Below are 22,186 nucleotides of genomic sequence, written 5' to 3' on the forward strand. Positions count from 1 at the left end.
CCTGGGGTTGTGCTGCATTCAGACATGCAGACAGTTCCTCCCCCGAGATCTGCCCAGACGTGACCCTCTCAGGCGGGGACAATGACTGATAGACTAGCCAAGAGCAGGAGACAGATCCACAGGCACTGAAATTGGGCCACATCAAATAAAATGAGAAAGCCCCCCCATCTTCCTCGCCCCAGAATTATTTTTGCTCTTTGTATCTTTGCTTTATTTAGAACAGGGAGCGGGCTGGGCTCTGCAAAGGGCCCCGCTCAGGCTCTCAGCAGAGAGGGGAGCAGCTGGGACCAAGAGGTTTTGCGGCTGCAGAGGCTCCGCGGGCACCGGAGTCAGACTGGCACCAGGAGTCCCTGCCGTGACCCCGATCTGGGCTCGCATCGCCCCCGCTCCCCTGGAGCACACCTACCTTCGGCTCCCGCTGAGCCAAACGTGGCAAGCAGCCATGGTCTGGGGAGAGGGCTTGGATTGCAGCAGCTCCTGGAGGTCCTCCTTCACGCCCCGGCAGGGAAGCGGTCAGCCCTGCCTTCCCTCCCCACTTGCATCCCAAATGAGATCCCCTTGCCAGCCTCGCTGCCTGCATCCTGCAGAGCTGTTCCCGCTGGGAGCAGAGGGAAATTTCTAACGGCAGCTCTCTCCGTGGCTGGCAGCCCAAACCAGCCTGGGTGGACGCTCACGCGGAGCCAGAAAGCCAGAGGCAGGGATGCCGCCCTCAGGGCAGGGTCCAGAGGCAGCTGGTCCAGGGGAGGCAGACAGGGACCGTTCTCCAGCTCTGCCACAGGCTTCCTGCGAGGTTTAGTGCAAGTCTCAGCCTCTGGGTCTCAGCTTCCCCTGGGGTACAGCCAGGACGCCAGCTCTGCCCTGCCTTGCAGGCAGCAGCAGTGGGCTACAGGGAGGTTATGCCGAAAGGGCTGGATCTGCCCCGCTGCCGAGACTCCCCTACCTTGCTCGGAGCGCGAGACCGCAAAGCATCGCAATGGCAGAGCCACACTAGACCCTGAAATGCAGCTGAAGGCACTGGAAGCCCCAAGAGCTGAGCAGCAGCCGGGGGACCCCCAACTTCGGGGAAGCCGCTGGGCCATGCCTAAGCCGACAGTGCCACCTGCTGCCATTGCACACCCGTCCCCGTCCCACGCTGCGGCGCTGGGGACGGGGACAGCACAGGCCTCCTCTGGAGGAACCACAGGTTTTGAGCCAGCTCCAGAGGGACCTTCCTTCCTTCAAGCTTCTCCCGACTTCCATGGGAGGGACTTTGGAGAGAGCTCCACGCGCAGGAGACCTGTGTGGTCGGGGGCACAGTCAGCCCCACAAGAGGTATCCCCAGCCCCCCCCCAGACACCCCCATGTTCGGTCCCTCGATAAATCCACCCAGCCACGCCAGGCCCCTCTCTCTTATGAGCAAGGTATAATAGGAGACACCCCTCAGAGAGCCTGCAAAGTCAATTATATTTTTTATTAAATATACATCCTCTCTTGGCACAAATCTTAAAATATATAAACATTATATAACAAAGTGTCTTCACTGCAATAAAATAGAACTCCAGATCCAAGAAAAGCAGTCAAAATTGACACACACGCATACACACACACATTGATGGTGAGGACACGTCTTGACAAAAGGCATTTAACAGTGTTTGTGCTAATATATGCATAGACCACACAGGCAGTGAACAGTGCTGGGAAACCCTGCATCACATGGCATTTAAGGGGGAGATGGGGGCAGCGGGAGGAATCAGCCCCTACAATAAAAAAAAGGCTGTTTTGTAGGAAGGCCACCTCCTCCTCTGGCCCAGTCCAGGTAGGGAGGGTCCGTAACATGTCCTGGCTCCCTGCGGAGCCAGGTACCCAGTCAGGCACTGGGGAAATGGTATGGGAATTATCCCGCTGCATTTCCTCCCCCTCCTGCCCGCCCAGGACTGGTGCCAGACCCGCTCGGGGTTGCCGCAGTGCTTCTGCTCAAAGTTTCCTTTCACGCCTCATCTGCTTTTGTGTTAAAGACACCAGAGGGTGAAGACCATAGCGCTCAAGCCCTTCTAGGTGGAAGGCCATAAGAAGTTAACAGAAGTACCACTACTCTTCCGTAGAAGCTATGCAACTGCTTTTGGAGAGTTTTCCACGTACGCCGCACTACCCACCCCATGGCGTTCCGTGACTTCATGCCTCAGGAGGCCACGACTCCTCTCCTGATCCTTCCACCGCGGTCCTGCCAACCACCAGCCGGCTCTTCAGCGGCTCTGTCTTCCCAGGGAACTGGCAGAGGTCTCCACAGCGCACGCAGAGCAAAGGGGTTTGCAAGAAGCCAGCTCAGACCTCACCTGTCACATATTCAAGTTCCCTAACTGACCCTCCGAGGCTCCCAGAAGGACCAGCTCGCCCCGAGCTACCTACCCAGCAAACAGCCACCTTCACAGAGCACAGTGGGCATCACGGGGAGGGACCGAAAGAGGAAACGATAAGAAGCAGCAGCACTTCACAGCTGTGAAGGAAAGGTGCTACGAGGAGGAAAGGCGCTAGGCTGGACAAATAGTTCAAGAACTTTCAAGAAAACCTTCTGCCCCGTCATCTAGTGCCTTTAACTTCTTGCCCTCGCACACAAGCATCCCTGCCTGTGAGAGGGAAGCCTAGCTGGGCTGTTTGGGCATCGCTATCAATTTTGTCATTTTGGATGCATTTCATTGGACCTGATTTTCTTGAAGTGCTAGTGCAGGACTAAAGGTGCTGAAGCAGGGAGGGAGGGAGAGTAGACAAGGGAAAAAAAGCACTAATTGATGTTTGGCAGTAACGTATTAAGGAACAATGAGAAACATGACTTGAAAATAAAAGCAAGGAATTTGAGAAGAATAAAACGAAAAAAATGGGGAATTTGGGATAGTAAAGACGTTCTAAAGAAAAGAAGGACTAGAGAATATTCCTGTTAGACTTGTCTCCTTTCTCAGAGCTAAAGGCAATGGATCTTCTTGGCCAGCACACAGGCACCCTCCCTTTCCGAATCAGCATGCCCAAAACTCCTCGGGCACCGATTCCAGGCAGCAAAGAGATCTGGAACATATCTCAATTCATGCAAGGATTAAGAGAAGGGAAGAGAACACTCTGTTTCTCCTTTTCTACATTCAAATCAGAGAGGAAAGAAAAAAAACCCCACTATTTAAAACAACCCGAAGCCGTAACACACAGTTGCCCAAGAAACAAAAGCACCAAACCCATTACACGCTGAATTCAAAGATCTGTCTCTGAACAAACACTCAGCCTGCAAAACTTGGAAAAACGTGTTTGGCTAAAATTCCATTGAATTAAAATCAGGTGCAGCCGCTAATTAAGGAACAACTTATCTGAACCCAGTGCTTCCAAGTCTGGCTGGGCTTCAGCTCAGAGTCCCCAGGCTCTGGCTGAGCTGCCTGCACCGCGTGTCGGCTGCAAGGTGGGTGATGCCAGCGTCAGCCAGCCAGAAGCTGCCTCCTCCGCAGGCTGTCCGTTCATTTAATACACCAGCTGCACTCCTGACGTGGCAGAAGGTCCGGATCTGCCCTCCCGCTCAGTCCCAAACAAGAGGCTAGTCATCCAGTGTAAATCCTTTCTCAGTCAGGTCCCAGGAAGAATTAAGCCACCTCTGTTGCCATAGGGGTTCAGCGATGCTCAACATCTCATAAGACAAGGTCTGCTGCGCTTGCCTCCGAGATGACCTACCGTGCTGCGGAGCAAAGGAACCCGCTCTAACTCGGATGCCACAGTTCAGCTTCCTCTCGTCTTCATACAGTACCCATCGGCTGTGCAGAAAGGACTGTGCTTTGAACCGGCAGCCTCCAAGCCGAGAGAGAACTCGGCATGGATTGCACACACAGTCAGACACACGTACACGCACGTACGCACAGTCGATTGCTGACACACCTAGTTGCTGGTCTGTACCTCACTTCTGCGGTAGGATGCAACTGCCTTAGTATTTCCTCACCGGGCCAGACAAGATAAAGACAAGAGCAGAAGTAATTGCCTTCTCCATTGGAGAAAAGAAATTGGACCTCTTGCAAAGGACTAAACAAAATTTCACCCAAAGAGAACAGCTGATCGTCCTCCATTAGCAATGGGAGCAAAAAATAAACAGAATTCATGGCTATGATCTCTAAAGACTCTTAAAACAACACCACCTAACATTTCTTTAACTGCAAACTAAATCAGTGACTGCAGTCGAGTTTCACAACGGAAATCGTAATTGTGGGCTTGGAGGCAGAAATTACTGAGGTTAATACCCCGCCCATCCACAAACCATTAAAGTATGATCGATCCCACGTGTTCTGGGAACAACACGCATGCTAATACTTCAGTATGCTGGCTCTCCGCCATGTCCACAAAATGGAAGTGTGGGTGCTCAATTCCTAGGGAAATATTTGGCATTAGAAGCAAGTTATGCTCCAAAGAACAAGTGCAAAGACAAAAGAAAGGAGAAAGCTATTTCTACCAATTGTGCAATTACCTCCATTCCCATTAATAAAGCCATGACACAAGGCTCAAACTACAACAGCTAAAATACATACAGCAGAAAAGGACAGCTTTTAAATTATGCCTTATTTTTCTTTTATACATTACAGACTCTATCAGCTGGAAAGGGATTTTTAATCTTGGCTTATGTAATCTGATTCTCAGAGAAGTCTAAAGTTTGCTCTGACCTCTCTTGCACTCCAAATTTAATATAGGAATGGAACATTAAACAAAACCACCCCCAAATCTCCATTTCCCTGAAGACCGATTTGAAATAGAAACACTGAAAGGTACTTTACCATTCATTTTCAAATTGCAACTGGAAATGATTGGCACTATACACAATTTCTGAAGGGTCAATACTGGCCGTGGAGCCCATTCTCCCAAGGACCCAGTTGGTCCAGAAGAACTCTAGGAATAAAAGCAAGCGGGCTTAGGTGTGGACTAATGAATGGAGGTGACACAACTTACACAGCAGGCACCAAAGGACAAGAAGGTTGTTCAGAAGCAGGGCCAGCAGCTTGAATCAACTACGAGGCGGCATTCACCAGGCGCGAAAAGCCTTTCTGGACAGCTAAGTATGCATCACGCGGGCATCTTTGAGATGTTTGTTCTTGCATCGTGCATAAAGCAGCAACAATACTGAAGGATAAAACTGCTTAAATTTTAAGTATGTAATACTTCCTTCTCTAGTGCATCAACACTACAGTCTGCCAAATCCCTCAGAAAATGCTGCCTTTAAGACCATGACAACAACGGAAGGGTTTGGGTAGCCCGAAAGCACTACTGCAGTTCGACTCAATCCAGTTTGTGAATCCAGGCACAGCCCCAACTCAAGAACACTGACAACAAACATGAGAATTTGATTTACAAAAACCGCTCGGATCTTTCCTCCCCTGCTGTCTACAGTCTTTGGTAATCTCAGAGGGACATTGCAAGCAAGGGATATTTTATGCAACAAAACCCAGAAATGAGAACATTTGAAAAAGGGCAGCATTTCCAGCCAGAGCTCACATTCAACTTCCAGAACAAAAGAAGTGACCTGGACCTGTTAAATCCTGCTGCGTCCTGTTTTATGGAGACTGATGCTTACAGGTCAGAGGAATCTGGAATTCTTACAGACTAACTGGAATATTGCACTTGGCAGACTGCCTCCAGCTCACACGTGTTCAGTAACTACGAACTGCCCACCAGGAGCAGCAGCCACTTCCCAGATTCGGGGGTTCACTCCAACAGCACCAAGTCCTCTCTTTCATCACCCACCACTTCATTTGCCCACAGAGACCAGGTGAGGAGCCAGCAGCAGCACATGTTCGTTTGAGAGGCTCCGCTCCTGGTATCAAAGAGTAAAACAGAAGGGTGAGGCAGCTACTTTAGAGGACTCAGTTCTGCAGAATTGTAAGAATTTTGTTTAGGAAGGGTTATTTTCAGGTCGAGGTTTCCAAATAACTCAGAGGCTCGTTAAAAAGAACAAACAAACAAACAAACAAACAAGAAAGGTAAGTTCTCAGCGGCAGGAGAGCATGTACAAAGTGAGGGAACGCTAGCATTGCTCTTTCTACACGTGTTGTACTTGTCCCCAGCAAGGGCTGTGGGGATTAAGCTACTACCTTTCAACATTAGTGCTGTGCTGTAATTTACGGAGAAGGATCTGCGTCAGGTCAAAGGTTGTGAAGCTTATTCCCACTGCAATTGGACCTTTGACCCAGTTCATGCTGAGTCCTTTGTACAAGCCACGGATTAGTCCCTCTTCTCTTATAATCTCCTGCATGGTGAGAAGGATGGAACTGTACGTGTGTCCCATAACCCCCGCCGTCTGCATTCGCCGGCGAACCACATCCAGGGGGTAAGAAGCTGACTGGCCAATCAAGCCTGCACAGGCGCCAAACAAAAGCCGCTCCGGAGGGGATGGCTGCAATTTCCCACTGTGATCTGGGAAAGAGAAAGTAGCAGAGTGTGGAAAGCTTCTTGTAATAAACACACGGCTAAGGTCAAGTGGGCTGAGAGCCAGAGAGAGTACTGAGTGCCAGAGCTCCTGAGATTTTGTTCCCAACTTGGTTGTTAGCTGACTTGGTACGTAACCAAGTCCTTCTGCACCCAGGACTTGCACCTCCTTGTTCCTCTGCAAGACAGAGATACTGCTTTTCTGCAGCTTGTCTTCTTCATGGTCTGGAATTGGAGAGAGGGAGGCACAAGGCATCCTCCACAAGCACAGAACTGCGCAACTGGCTTCAAGGCCAGGAAAAGGACTTGTACGACTGAATTCAAACATCTCAAATGGGCCAAAAGCCTACACCATTTCATTTGAAAGCAAACCAAGTTGCCTTTACCTGCATGTAGTTTCTTCAACGTCTCGTAGGTGAAGAAGCTAAGCCCAGCATACGGAATCACTCCAAGGATGGTTGGTGTAAATCCCCTATACAATGTCTTCAATCCTTCCTCTCGGGATATTCGGATGAAGACATGAACAATATTGCTGTACCTAGCATGTGGACACAGGAAAACCAAATCTGTGCTGGTTAGTGACTGCACACACCAGTAATATTAACGGGACTTTCTGAAGGATCAACAATTAATTAATTCGGCTCTGAGCTCATCAAACAGCTCAGAAGGGATTTCAGAAGCCTGTCTGCAAACGGAGAAGCCAGTCACTAGCTCTCCTCTAGCCCTATCACAACATGCTATCCTGTCTGTTAGATCTCTTCCGGAGGCATTGTGCCAGCTGGCCTCCGAAAGGACCAACACACGGGGTTTACTAGTGAGGTCTTTCAGTATCGGTCTCCTTCCAGCCCCTGGACTAACCAGGACTCTGGTCATTTAATCAGTGCTCAGACCCCAGCAGTAAGAGGTTTATTACACCAAAGGCTCCGAGCAAGAAGTGACCCAGAAAACGGGAATAAAGTCATCTGACCTTAAAAGAGAGTTCTGCATTTGTTCGTGGTGCTTGTACTTGCTTTCGTTAGGCACTTACATCTCCTTCGGCGTGACAGCCATTCGAGCACGGACCATATCCAAGGGGTAGGTTAACATGGCAGCCGTTGTGCCTGCCAGAGAGCCAGCAATGAATCGAGGAAAGGGTGTCAGCGCTCTAAAGTAAGGTGAGAGAAGAGACCAAACAGATCACCTGGAGACGGAAATACTATGTGGCTTTTGAGCATGGCTCTACTCTATCTGCTACTGAATCCCTTCCCTGCCCTGTGTACTGAAGAGAGTTGGGTGGGTGGGGGTTGAAGCAGCTGTGGTTTGCCACAGCCATTCGAGACACAGGCTTAGAGAAATATCTGTTGAGGACAGCAAGCCTGACTTGGGGCGTCTCAGACACTACATGCCCAAGAGCAAGAGGCTCAGGCCATGCGCACGGCTCAGATAACAGCGCAAGGCTGGATCTTGTTGCTTCTCCTGCAAAGAACAGCTCTTTGTTTTGCCTGCCCACTCTCAGCACAGGGAACTGCTAACTCAACGTCTAGGCCACTTCTTGCTCATGCCTCTAGAAGACAGGGTCTTCTTCTCACAAAGATCTCCCCTGTGCAAGACTAGAAGCCCAGCCCTTTGCTTAGCCCCCTCACACACCCTGTTCTGCGAAGCCGTCGTGAGAGGGGCCGGCACAACTCAGTACCGACAGAGCCTTCGATTCAGCAGCCTGCACAATGCAGAGAAGCGTGCTCCCTCCCTACAATCTACGGTCCCACAAACTGCTCCATCCTCCTCTGCAAGGATCAAAGCCACGCTGCATCTTACTTTCCCTGGAAGCCGTAGTAACTCCCCAGGAGCTGCTTGTACTCTTCGTGCGCACAGAACTGAATGGCAGCGTAAGGGATCACACGGACCATGGTGGCTGAGTTCCCCCGCCAGAGACTCCAGAAGCCTTCATTGAGGTAGGTGCGATAAATCAGCCTGTAGGCTTCCTGCAGGCAACGGATCAAAGGTCAGACAGGGAGATCATGATAAGAGGGAGTCCAAACAATAGAGGGGGAGAAGGTGACCCTATAGCTTAACCTCTCCAAATCCTCCTTCCCACCCCAACCACAGTAAGCTGATATCAGCTGTTTAGGCTCGCAACCCTGACTCCAGAACAAGACAACTAGAACGTCTTCTCTGGGGAGACTGAACCAGATACATTAAAGCAAAAAAGAACCGGAGTCTGGAAGACAGAGTTTTACATTCAAGACATCATTTTCCCTCCGAGGGCAACGATGGACTGCTGTTTGCACAAACCATTTCTCATCCCAAATTAATCTTCTTAGTGTAAGACAGAAACATTTGGATTATACATATTAGCACAGCACACATGGAACCGCCACAATGCACATGCAACAAAACATTCAGCGAGCCATGATAGTGATCAGCTCCCAAATTCAAATTTCCTATATACTCTGAAACAACTCCAGTGGTGGTTGGGGGAAAGAAAGCAACCCACTAGAGGAGAAGGTCTAACACAACAAAGCCCTGAGCGATGCCACAACATTTACTGTCACGTCACAGGTAGAACCTGGAGTATGAAGGAGGACTGAGGACCAGACAAAAACATGAACGTGAAAGAGCACTGTCCTAAGGAGTATTATAAACAATACTATTTCCAGTCTTTCCCTCTATGCTCTTTCACTATGAGTGCTGCTAATAAAACCCAAGCAAGAAAGTTAAGCAAATACAAACAAAAGATGCTGTTAGGGCTATTACTACCATTAATCAAACACTTCAGGTCAACAGGAGACAGACACATCACCTCACCTTGGCAGAAAATCTTTTTGAAGACACTAAAAAGAAAAAATGAGCATTAGGTCTTGCAATACATTTAGATGGATCAAATAAACCATACAGGCATTTTATCTAAGGGATAAAAATAGAAGCAAAAGAATTAATGCAAGAGAAAATAGAGATTCTTTCTAATAAACAAAGACTTTCCACAGGTAAGAGCTCCCAAACTCTCTTTAGCACATACGTTCATTCTTCCACCTACTGTTATGAAAACGCCCAGTTTCTGTCACACTTCTTACATTAAAGCAATAAAATAAATGAATAAATAAAAAATTTAAAAAAAACCCAAAACGGCACCAACCGCTTATTTTAGCAGAGCATTTCCATGCACAGGTTCCAGCCTAATGCCAGAATCCAGCAAAGAACGGGTCGGTTTCGCGAGGCTCCACGCAAGACTGGTTTCATCCTAGCAAAACTCAAATGAACACTCAGTTTCTTTTCTTGCATCCATTCAAACTGACAGCATCTCTTTAACTATGTAATACACAAGGCATTTGGAAGCAAGATTTATTTGGCATACAGCAGCTCTGTTTTGTAACATTCCTACAGCAGGAAGGAAACCCAGGCTAAAACCCGAACAGCAACGCTAATGAAACATGGTTCCAATTAAGTGTCTATTGCAGTTTCTTTCAAACTCCTTTGAGACTTGTAACCTCTCAAGTGTATCAAACAATCACATGCAAATACATTTTCACCACGCTGCTCCTTTATGCAATTCAACACTTTTTTTTTAAGAAATAAAAATACCTCAATAACCAATTGCAGCTGGCTCTGCAATGGAAAAGAGCTCTTTTCCCTCTCCCACAGGAAAATTCTTCAGTCTCTAGTTCAAGGATAACCTTCCTACACTCACATGACCCAAAGATGCTTTCCCTTTTCACAGACAGGGAAGAGGCCCCAGAGTAAAAACTCTTAGGAGAGCAAGAGACTAAGAAATACTTAGATGCTAAGAAATCGGTCAGAACGGGCAAGTTTTAATCACATCCTTTGCAGCGAGTTTAATGGGCCAAACCAAACAGGTCTTTTTATAAACGTAGGCCTGTACAAATTAAAGGTGATTTATACGGACAGCTGATGACTCACCCCAGTTCTGCAGTTTCCATCTCACCTCTGATCCTGACATTTCCAACCTCAGATGAACTACAGTGTTTGTTCTGGTGAGAAAGCACAGCACGTACTCATTGCTGCACGAGCATCTGGCCACAGATGCAATCCCAGCCTGCAGCCAGCCCAGGCTTTAGCTCCCTACAGCTTGAACTCCCTGATCCATATCCCCGCTATTCCAGATCTCAGCCCCTGCTATGTTGAGAATGAAAACCATGTCAAATGCAAGTCAATTCAAAATTAAATCTCATCCAGGGATTAGATTAAACCTACCCAATTCATTTAATCTGGGACGTCAACCAGATTTAAAATTCTTGGCCTCACCAAATGTCTACTGTATTAACAGTCTGCACTCTTCCCTTTGGGACAATTAGTGTAGCTGACAGTTCCTGCACTGAAGCAGGGGAACTGAACAGAGCCCACGATGGGGCTGAATCCCAAATCCCGCTAAGCGCGTGAGAATTTTCTATTCAGAAGTTTTATTTCAGTTACATACTTTACGGGTTCCAAAAAGGGCTTTGTAATACAAAGCTAGGTATGCCAGCCTCAATGCCTCTTCCAGTACTTTTCATTATTAACTTCAACTCTAACCAAAACAATTCAGCCGCAATACAATGCAGCTCTTAGTAGAAAAGACTGCCTACATTTGAGCAGGCACAGCCTGACATCCAGCCTTTAGCAAGAAACTCAAACAGCTCAATTACCTCCCTCCAGTGTCACCACATCTCCTTATATTGCTCCTTTCCCTTCCACACCTTATTTCTCCAAACCGAGCAGACACAGAAATCCGGACTGTTACCAATCATCCCCTCAAACGCTGCCCTTACAGCGTCTATGTACTCTGCACTCCACAACTCTCCCTTATGTCACAGAATACACGTGGCCAGCCAGCGTTGAGGAGTCACAGGCATCGTCTCTAACCAGCAATACGTGCATCCGCGTCACACCGAAATAGCAAAACTCTTGCTGACTACCATGAGACTTGGATCCAATGGTATGGGCCAGATGCACAGCTGATTGACACCTGCAATAATCCTACCAAGAATCAAACAATAGGTTTTTAGACTCAATTCACTGTGGTAACGTCACTATTCTGTCTGCATCCTGCCAGGTCTCTGCCCGAAGGAGGGCAAAGCACTGGAGAACAGGCTGGCTGAGCAGATGAGAGAAGCTGTTTTGGATTCTGCTAACCATCGAGTAAGAGCATTTGGCAAAAGCCAATGGGACTCACCTTGAAACATGATTTTTGTCCTATCCAGTGGAGCTACTGCAGTTTTAGCAACAGCACCAGCCAATGCACCGGACATCAGGGAGTTGAGCACTTTCTTTTTCTCCTGGTTACCCTGGAACAAAGCATCGTTCAGTATGACACGGTCAATCGTAAGCAAAAGTTGTAGTATTTTACCTTTGCTGCAGCATCTACCCCCTCTCAGGGACTTGGGTCACCATTCTCTTCAAAATTTCAAGCATAGTAAATTCCTGGTCAGATCATGAAGAACAAAGATTAGACTTGTCTGCCAAGATGCAAAGTCCCAAGGCCTGCCACCTCTTACGTGTACTGTTTTCTCCCTACTAAGATTTCTAAAAGCTAAGCCACTACCTCCTCACGACTTAGCCGTGTACAGAAGGTAAGTTTCTTTCTTGCCTTTCCAGTAGCACACAAGCCCTATTTCCACATCGTTCCCAAGTTCCTAAGAATAAAAGAAGACAGGTTTCCTACTATGATAAATGGAATGGAAGTGTTTTTGTTATTGACGTTCCTGCCACGGCTCATATTTATAAAGGAGCTATCTTCTCGCAACACATGGGCAGAAAGCAAGTAAATGACGAAATCTAACACTGTGAAGGTTACGGACTGAAAGACAAGTCAAGACAAGGCTTAAGAATGTTAACTTTCGATACATTTTGTGTTTTCATGGAGGAGTTAACTTTTTTCTCTTTTCAGAATGTGTCACAGCTAAAAAGTTAATGTTTATTACCAAAATACGTGGTCCAGTTCAATTTTCCATTCCAATCTTTGCCTGTCTGGTGCTAAAGGCAAGGGCAGCCATGCAAAGGCAGCACCGCGTGAACTTCAGCCTGAGTTTTGGTCTACATCAGACCAAGGTTCAGCGTCTCTTCCCGTGTTTCCAGCAGGAGTCGAGTAACAGCAGCAAGAGCAGGGAAGCCAAGACTTATGGCTCCCTTCCCAGCTCTGCCACTGAAGACATAACAAGACATAACCTTGAACAAGGAACGCAGCCCTGCTTGTCAGCTGTGAGCGATGCCCAGCCTCTTCCCAGAGGGCTGGAACGCCTTGGCTATCCTCAGAGAAAGCAAAAGTTACACGTTACGTGGCTTGCACGTACACTGTGACTCCTCCAGGACTCCACAGCCCACGTGCCATTGAGCTACTTTCCTTCTAGGGCAGCCACACAGCTCTTCTCTCAAACCCATTGCATATACCCAACAATCTCCTGCTCTTACCTCTGACGGGAGATGGGTTGATGTAACTGGCTCCACATCCTGCCGTTTGAAATCCACTTGACCTTCTCTCACACCATTACCCATACCAGTTGCACTTACAAGTGGGCAGAAGAGCTACGGCTCCTAAATTGAAAACAAGAACAAAGCAAGAGTTAATGTCAAAAGTAGGAAATATGCAGGTAATAAAAAGCTTGCACAGGACCGTTTTCAGTAGGAAAACCCCCATCCCAAGCTCCCAGCTGAGGAGCATTTCCAGGATCCTAGCATCATTTCCTTCCTTTAAGGTGCAAGTGTATTTGTGTGGGGGTACTTTGGTGCTATGTAAAAACTGTGTCAATCATATCCACTCTTTTCAGCCCGCAAGGAACTCAGTCACAAGCTACAACATCAAAATATCCATGGTTTCTAGAGAGAAGAATCAGATCCGGCTCAGTCCTTTTCCATCGCTTAGAGGGAAGATTTTGGTTGCTGCTCAGTCTGACTGCTGAGCATCTAGATATTGGAGAAGGCATATAGAAATTTAAAACCTAGCCTTGGAAAATGGAAAAAATAGTCACAGCAGTAAGTCTCAAAAGCCTGTCATAAGCAATTGGAGGTTATTTTAGGAAACAGATGGATCCAATGCCTCACACGTGCCATAAAGGCTATTTTGATGACGCTAGCGATTTGACTGAAAGTAGCACATCAGTGATTTCAGAAGTCCCTTTCTTCACAGTTGCTATGCACATGTGCTTGTAGCTAGTGAATCAGTGCAGTTTGCAGATGTTTCTTGCTGTGATACATGCTCTCGCTTGCTCTCATGAAAGGCAAGGTCAGTTTACCCTTAGCTGCAGAGTATAAATGCAGAAATAATGCTTTGAATAGAAGCTATCACTTTAGCATCTAACTTTCTGATATTTCTGCTTTTTATGATGCAATTTTTTCATCCTTAAATGTGCAGAAATGAAAGAGCTAAAATATGAAAAACTTGAGTTAGCACAGAAAGGCAGTCTCTCCGAGTTCTGAATCTATTCACAGATAGGGTGTGGAACTACAAAGATCAGTTTTTTAAGCAACAAGCCTGCTCAAATAGCCACATTTCCATTTTGTTAGCTTCCTTTCAAGGAATGTGGTACTAGGAAATCTGAATTCCCAAATTGCTCTCCAGTTCTGCCACAGCCTTCTCACGTGTCCTCCAGCAAGTTACTTCACCTCTGCCCCACTCCGATGCCTAGGAAACCTCAGGCACAACAGACTGCTTACTTGGAAAGGCCGTCTTAAGACTATTTTTTTCCCCTTTTTAACAATATCTAGATATTATATGCTTGTCAGCACCTTTCATACTCGCTGACCTTTTTTTCCTCCCCCCACATCGCTCTCATAAATTAGTGCCAGACTTCACTTTCAAAACCCCTTGGTTGCGGCAGAGGTATTAACGCAAAGCCAGAGACAGATCAGCCTTGTCTGTATTCGTGCATGACCAATTTCTGATGATGAAGCTATGCGTGACCCGTGCACTCAGTCCAAGGGAGGACAAACACACCTGGGTATCTTTAATGCCAGGCATCACTTGCTAGAGCTTTGGGAAGACACATATAAATGTGTTTACAACTCCTAAGGGTGTTTTCGGGAAGAGGAGATCGCAGGATGTTGCTCAGAGAGTGGTAACTCAAAATTTTAATGAAAAGTAAAATCTCACAGTCCAAAGCACAACCTAAACAGCATCAATGTTTGCACTTGGGAAGTTCTATCACGGAAGCTTGGTCACATCAGATCATGTGAATAAAAACTCCCGTAAGGATCAAGATCAAAGATGATTCATAACACTGCGGAGCAGAGCATTTCATTAAATTATTTCGAAGAACACAGACTGTTTATTATTTCTAATTACTCCCTGTCGTTACTTCCTTTCCTTCTTATCTCATGTACCTGGAAAACGTATTGTAAAACAATGCCCTTCAGCAAAAGCATGAAAGAAATCACAGGTAGAGATATTATCCCCAGCTATCTCAAAAAAAGAAATGTAGGTCACAATATCAGATTTATCTCTACCAAAAATAAGCCCACAAAAATAGAAATCATGCTAAAGAGCTTAGAAATGCAATATGCAACTTTATTTTAAAACATGATTTTGAAACTTGATTGAGAAAGAGATGACTAAAGGGAAATTTTAAATACTAAACTGATGTTATTAAGCCTGGACTTATTTTAGAACATGCACATGCATAAAGATGATATCCATTTACTCAACAATATTCTCTTTGATCCTATTCAGAGATGTTCTTTTTTTATTTTTAGTGCCCAATGCCCTGATCTTACAAACACCTGTTTATATGCTCAATTTTACATATTAAAACTTCCCACATGCTCTACATAAATATAAGCCCTAAACTTGCAGAGGCTTAAATGTAAAAATAGCATTTATTATTTTTATTCACATTTGCTCTCTGCAAAGCAATGCAGCTTTATTTTATTTTGGAGTTGGGCTGGATTCTGACGTCGGTGAGTTATTAACTGAATTCTGGCTGTTATGACCAATAATGCACACAGGAGCCACAGGGAACAAAGCTCTGCTTTAAAGTTCCAGTGTGAGTTTGTAGTGCCTGGCCATTAGAAGCCAGACATTATTTTGCATATATAGCAATCTGAGTCGCTCCTTAAGTAATCCACTAAAGCCCAACATAGAGCAGCTGGATATTTTTTAAATCCCTGTATTTTGTATAGCCCCGCACACAGTCATTACTTATGTTTACAAAGTCACAGGAAACAAGAAAAAAAAAATCTGCGGATTAGATTTATTTTTTTATAACACACTTCTGTGTTATTTATGTCATAGTTACACGGGTCCTTGTCACACATCTGGATCCAGACTCCTCAGTACTACATGCTGTAGAGCAAACCATTTCCCTAAGAGAATATATAATCAGAAAGCAAAATTGCCGGCGAAGGCGAGTTCAAAAGTTAAAGAGGTTTAATGAGTAACATACACTGTGCTTTTACAACAAAACTCATGATAGTTTATTGAAAGCACAAAGCAGTTACTGTGGCATCCAGTTTCAACCCCGTCAGAGAAGACCGCCTGTAACTTAGCCGTGGTAATTCACAGTCACAGATTAAAGCTTATTTACCAAGTTGTGAAACAGGGAAGCTCAGGCCCTTCGTTTCTGGCAGTGCAATCTCAGACACACTGATGAACTCAGCTGCAATAGTCTGCTTTGCGATGGCCCTCTTAGCCCTGGGACTCTTTCTAGGTATCCTGCCCGTGTTCTAGCCATTGCAGAAACATCTGTGCGCTAAAACGAGTTTCATTCCCTGCATACCAGGAGACGCACAGAATATGCTCTGCACATTAAGAACTAGAGCATTGCTAGTCTTTCCATTCTCCCAGCTCTCTCTAGCGGCACTTAATGAATACCTGAGCAAGTTCAATCAAGCTGTCAAACTGACTCTCTGACAAGTTAGACGTTCTGCTTTTCTTGGTGGTGATTTTGATTAAAAGGACAGGCGAGACAGAATCAAGTTATTCAGATGATAAAAGCAACCTACTAGGAAGAATGTCTTACAGGCGGGTGCCAGTTCATTGCCCAAAGCGGGGCGGGGGCTCAGAGAAAAAACAGCTCTAGCTGTCCCAGCCACTTGTGAATGCAATCATGATGCTGTATTTCAGCTATTTCATTTGAACATATTTCAAGAGAGTCGTAAGATAATTAGTTCCTCAGCAGAAGAGCCAATGAGTTTCAGAGACCAGCATCACAGCTAAGAAACAAGCACAAATTCTCCAGTTAGGGTGTGTACAATTAAAATCACATTGCTAAAGTAAAGGCTTGCAGATTATTATACAGTCCCATATTTCAAAATTAAACCTTATTTAAAAGTTTGACTTCACATCATTATGGCACGACCCGCCTGAAATTACTCCTTTGTGTTTTGCCAGCTATGCACACGCTTTCCTGTGGCAGATCAACAGCACCAACTTCCAGAAGCAGCAGGAAGGAGGAGATCTGGGTTTTGCACAAAAATAATAGCTGATGGAGGCAGAAATCACACTGCCCGTCCTCTCCAAGGTTAACATCCTAACCACTCCCATTCTGCCAACACCTGGGCAGACCCGAAACTACCTGTTAATAGAAAAATAACTACAAAAGCAGACCTAGTCATTACAGTTTTCACATCACTACATAGTCAGAAAACAGGAGAAGCCCGGGCACCCAGCCCAGAGACTGGCTCGCAGCGTGTCATTACCGAAAAACAAGTTTGTCTGATATTCTCCAGTGGAATTTAGACTTGTCACAAAACACTGAGATTTCTGAAAGAATGTCATCTACCCAGCAAGAACAGCAGATACAGTGCAAAGCAAACAGTCAGCACCATCAGCTATCTGAATCCAATGGCAGCTGTTTGCTAAAAAATGTTTGCTTTTTCCTCGAACAATCCCAGTAGTAATTATAAAAGTAGTTTAGAGACCTGGACATGGGAGTGTCCTGACAGACAGGTAATGGCAAAACCACATAGTTTCAGCAGGCAAGGGCTGCTCTGACTCGATGCCCGCAAAATGCACTGTATTCAGGAGATAGGCGGAAGAAACTTAGTCCTGCTATCCACTTCTCTCTAATCATTAGCAAAAACAAGGATGGATAACCGCTTCTGAGGAGACAAAACAAGGTGCGTACAGGAACTGAGAACGCTTTTTTATTCAATAATTGGGACACAATTGTACACAAGTACAGCACCTACCATACTGACCGCTCGCAGACATTACTGTTACACAAACTTGGATGAAGTCACAGTTCACCTCTGGGGCAGAATTTCAATTTGATTCAGGTAAAGTCACTTATATAACTCCATTCAGATATGCCAGCTTCCCTCATTACTCAACAGCTATCCAGTTCCTAATTCTTCTTTTTTTTTTTATTATGTCATTAACATCACTAATGAAAGCATATAATTAAATTAGGAGAAAAGAAAACCAAGAGAGTTCCTGCAGAAATTTTCACACATTCTCCCAGGCAGGCTGAAGTTAAACAGTGCCCAGGGAAGCTGCTCAGTTAGGTTTCCTTCAATTATTATTGTTAAACTGAGCAATTGAGCCTGACAGAGAAAGAGATGTGGTAAGAGCCAAGATTACTGCAGCCTTAAATTCATCCTTGGAGCAAAAGCATCACAGAAAATCAGGCTGAAAGACTCGGAACAGGGGGATGAACTACAACTAGATGGCCCCTTGAGGTCCATCTTTGCCTTCCAGTTTGATTAAGCCATTAAAAATCAAAACCAGATATGCCCTGCAGACTCAGCTCTCTTCAGTCACATTCATTTTTCAGTTGCATACAAATCTGATCCCAACACATTAGCTATGAATAGTCCATTGCATTTCTTCCTTTAAAAGTCTGTACAAAAACTGTTAGCATGATTTTCAAGAATCATTGACTAAAAGACTCACTAAATTACAATATCTGGAAGAGTTTAATTTTTCTACATGCTTTCTTAGCTCCAAAGTACAAAACAAATGCTCCTCCTGCCTCCCTCAGCCAGATATAACTCAAGTCTGCCAATAAAACTGAGGATAAAGATACAAATTCTTTGCATGGTTTTAGATTATCTGACTTGAATTAAGCCAGTTGCTGAACACAGAGAAATGGTTAAATCTAAATCTCTGCTAGCAAAGCCAGCTGTATTATTCAGAGGACTCCAGGAGACTCGCATTTTGAACTAAGCTTGGAAGGAAGGCATGAGCCACAGAACAGAGAAAATCTTGGCAAGAAAAAACAGTGCTTCATTCTTCAGCTGCTAAAAGAAGACTGTTGCTGGGATCACCTCAACTATGCTTTCCACAGCCAAAAACTGAAGACCAGTTCTTATCTGCAAGACAGATAACAGCTTTATCTGAGGGAGGACGGAGCACTTAAACAAGGGGACTGAATCACAGGGCCCTCTGCTGAACCCACTCCATTTGTCAGACAGATCACCCTCCTTCAGGGACAGAAGGCAGAAAAACAAACAAATAAACAACCACACACACAAAACCCCAAGCATCACTCCTCTCAAAAATTATTTCTCAAAGGTAATGTCATAAAGAAATGACAATAAAATATTATATATGACCTCTCGGTCAGCATGCCTCCTGCAGGCCCATGCAAATGCAAGCTTTCCCACCAGTGGATCCTCGATACATTCACCTGAGCGTCACCACAGGCACACACAAGGTCCCAAAGTGACAGATCCCAGCACAGATGAAATGTTTGAATTCAAACTGAGATTATTGGGAATACAAGCAACCCCCAGTCAATACACAAGCAATCTTTCCCAGGAACTATTTCAACACAATAGCAGATAATTACAATCTCTGCTCTAAAACCCCAGCAGTTTAAATTGCCTATGAAAAAAAGGAAAATGAAGAACTAAAATCTTCCATCATTAAGCAGAACGACCCACAAGTGTGCCGAGCAGGTCTCATTGCCTAACGGCAATGCTTTCCACATTGACTGTATGGAGTCATGCTAGACCACGAGTTACCCACCCCCCTGTCTGTTGTACTCACTCTAAATCGTACAAAAATTAACGCAAGGTTAAGCATCAACTCTGCTTAGCCAAAGCACTGCAGATTTCAATTAAGTTTGATTACCTTATGGTAACTTGGGCCTAGCAGCACTAACACATGACACAGACACACCTTCATCATTAACCGCACAACAGCAAGGAGTAGCGGATTTAAAGCACGACTAGAGAGCAAAGAACGCCTTCAACACTCATTCATTTTGTGACCTGGAGTAAGCTGTTTGCATTTCAGTTCACTTTTCCATACAACACAAAAAGTAGTCTCCCTTTGTAAGACAGCTACCAGGAATACTTATCTATCACCTGGAAAACAGAGAACAGCACTGCAGTGTGAAGTATTGGCATCAGTTTCACACAAAGAAGGTACAAACCTGAATGCATCTTCCTACAATTAGCAGCAAAGTTACTAGAAGAAAATTATTCCTGGATCCTGAGCTTTTTTCTAACAGCAAACTTGTCTGACCGGTACCAAGCCCATCTGCTTCACCAGGTAACCACACACTCAGGGCTGTGTTGGTGCCACCTTACGTTTCATGTAACCTCTTAAAGCAAAGTTTAACACACCAGATATGCCTGAAACATGCACTGGCAGTAGGGACTGCCTAAGTCAGTGTATAGCTACAGCTGGAGGTCAAGCAAATAGAAATTATTGCAGCTCCTGACTCATACTGCTGTGCTATCAAGAGCTACAATTCCCCTGCCTGAAGCAATCATTGGGGCCAGAGAGTTCCTGCCGAAATCCACCACCACGGACAGTCCCGGTCCCCCCCTCCACAGCAGCTCTCCTCAAGACCAACATTCAGAGGTCCTGAACAATGATTTTGACTTGCTGGGGGAAAGAAAAATAAGTCTTGAGTATCCACAGCTCTAGAAGGATGTAAAGATGCTCAGAGTTACCTAGAATCCAGCCCTGGTGTTTTAGACACCCAATCACACGATTATTTTTAAATACATTCACCCACAGGTGGTTGGTATGATTACACCAACCCTCTGGTACCCTTATTACAGAGTCTCTCTTCCCTCAGCTGTTTTCCAACACCCACAGACATCTCTTCTGTTCCTTTACACGCACACCCTTCTCCCAAACTAGAGTAATTTAAAAACCAGAATGTTTTCAAAACACTCTAAATTCATCAAACCACAGAAAAACATCGGAGGAGCACACAACCTCCAGAAAAAGCTTTGCAGTTAATGCGACCGTAAAGCATAAGAAAGCAACACAAAAAAGAGCCAAGTGACAGCAGACTCCAAACCCACCCTAGTTTGCTAAACTAACAGCCAACAGGAAAAAGAGTCAACAAACGCAAACACCTTCAACTCCTCCAAACGTCAGGGGAGTGCGGGTTTAAGGTCAACAAAGCAACTGCAGCACCAACTGCTACGCCTGCGGTACAGCGAGTTACACGTCTGCAAGCAGCAGAGAAGGTGGAACAGCGTTTATTAACCCTGCACAATCATCTCCAGCATTTTCCATGTGTCTTTTTATGTTACAATTTAAACCCAACCTAAGACGCTTCTTCCATTTCCAGATTTGAAGGCAAGGCAGGAAAGTCACCCCTGCTCTGCAACTTTTTGCTTACGCTGAAGTAGGACAGAGGCAGAAGACAGGGAGAGATCTGCATTTAATGTCTTCCATGCCCGCCGGCATCTGCCCCTCAGCAGAAAAACACAAGCTTGCCTTATTCTCAGGTTCACATCAACTTAAAAAGCAGGACAAAAATCACATCTCGCATTGAAGCGCGCATCTGGAGACACACGCTCATCTGAGCCCCGCTTTGATCAAAAGACTTGGCAGGGAAGAGGAGCCTGACACCCTTGACACAGACAGGCAGAAGCGGGACTGCCGGGCAAGGCAGGAGGCGGCGGGGGGGCAGAAGCAGGCAAGACGAGCCGCGGGACGGGGCGGTCAGGCAAGGTGGCCAGCGGGGCAGGCAGGCAGGCAGGGCGGGCAGCCGGGCAGCGCGACCCGGGGGCGGGCTGGGCCTCCGGCGCGGTGCCGCAGCTCGGCGGTGACCACGGCAAAGGCCGGCGCCGCTCTCCGGCAGCGCGGGTCGGCTCCCGGCGCGGCTCCAGCCGCTCCCCCGAACTCCCGGGCAGAAGGGGGCGGCGGCGAAGCCCGGCCGGAGGAGCCAGAGGCCCGCCGGCCCCGGCCGGGCCCCCAGGACGGCACGGAGGGAGACGGGGGGCGAAGCGGCGGTGACCCCGCGGGAGGCCGCGGCAATGTCACCCGGCCCCGCACGCCGCGACACGGCCCGAGGCCGCGAGGCCAGGGCGATGGGCGCCGGGGGCCGTGTCAGCGCCCGCCGCGGGGCGGAGGGGCCCGGGGCCGGCCCGCACTCACCGGCTCCGCTCCGCGCTCGGCGCCGCCTCAGCCGCTGTCTCCCCGCGGCCGCCAGGCCTCCCCCTCCTCCGCTGCGCCCGGGGAGGCGGGGCGCGCCCTGACGGGCGCCCAATCCCCGCGGCAGGGGCAGTACCGTGAGCAGGGAGTGGCTGCGCTGCCTTAGACGGGCGGTGGTGACAGCCAACCGGTACCGGGAAGGGGCGGGCTGCGCGGCCGGGGGCGGAGCGCGGCGGGTCGGTATGGAGTGGGTGGGGGAAGCTCCGCGGCGCGCAGGGCCCCGCGCAGCGCCCGGGCTCTGCCGCCTGCAGCGGGCCCAGCCCGGCTCCAGCCGCCGCCCCTGGCTGCCGCCCCGTGCCCGGCCCCTGTCCTGCCCGGCTGTGCGCCCTGCCCGGCCCCGGCGTCCCCAGGGGGGCTGTGCCTGGCCCCTGTGTCCTGCACGGCAGCGTGCGGTGCCGGGCCCCCGAGGGCAGCATGCAGCGCCGGGCTGATGCGTCCGGTAAGGCAGCACACCCGTGCCCGGCT

At 47.2% G+C, this 22,186-nt stretch overlaps 1 protein-coding gene across 7 annotated transcripts; it reads right to left on the reverse strand.

Annotated features, from left to right (window-relative positions):
* Nucleotides 1–1,431: 1,431 nt before the first annotated feature.
* SLC25A42 (solute carrier family 25 member 42) lies at nt 1,432–21,766 on the reverse strand. 7 transcript variants are annotated; one of them, XR_012677575.1, is made up of 10 exons: nt 21,665–21,765; nt 12,793–12,915; nt 11,558–11,669; nt 9,196–9,221; nt 8,206–8,372; nt 7,439–7,555; nt 6,798–6,949; nt 6,078–6,399; nt 4,767–4,878; nt 1,432–4,364 (listed from the first exon to the last, which is right to left on the reverse strand). XR_012677575.1 is itself a non-coding variant. In XM_075175657.1 (10 exons), exons 2-9 carry the CDS (start codon nt 12,874–12,876, stop codon nt 5,692–5,694), a joined length of 1,089 nt encoding a protein of 362 aa, XP_075031758.1. In that variant the 5' UTR covers nt 12,877–12,915; nt 21,665–21,765; the 3' UTR covers nt 1,432–4,878; nt 5,659–5,691. The 7 variants fall into 7 exon arrangements, 6 of the variants coding, with proteins under 6 accessions (XP_075031758.1, XP_075031757.1, XP_075031756.1 ...); XM_075175657.1 differs by adding an exon at nt 5,659–5,800 and having other exon boundaries at nt 1,432–4,878; XM_075175656.1 differs by adding an exon at nt 5,659–5,800 and having other exon boundaries at nt 1,432–5,109.
* Nucleotides 21,767–22,186: the final 420 nt, after the last annotated feature.

This window comes from Calonectris borealis, chromosome 28 (genome assembly GCF_964195595.1).
Source record: "Calonectris borealis chromosome 28, bCalBor7.hap1.2, whole genome shotgun sequence".
NCBI classification, from domain to species: Eukaryota; Metazoa; Chordata; class Aves; order Procellariiformes; family Procellariidae; genus Calonectris; species Calonectris borealis.

What these genes read in the sequence shown, in the direction of transcription:
- SLC25A42 (XM_075175657.1), bottom strand. Translation starts at nt 12,876, where the DNA reads ATGGGTAATGGTGTGAGAGAAGGTCAAGTGGATTTCAAACGGCAGGAT. An exon ending in CAAAAAGATTTTCTGCCAAG is followed by an intron (nt 8,373 to 9,195) that starts GTGAGGTGATGT and finishes CGTTGCCTGCAG; the next exon opens with GAAGCCTACAGGCTGATTTA. An exon ending in GTTGAAGAAACTACATGCAG is followed by an intron (nt 6,400 to 6,797) that starts GTAAAGGCAACT and finishes TCTCTTTCCCAG; the next exon opens with ATCACAGTGGGAAATTGCAG.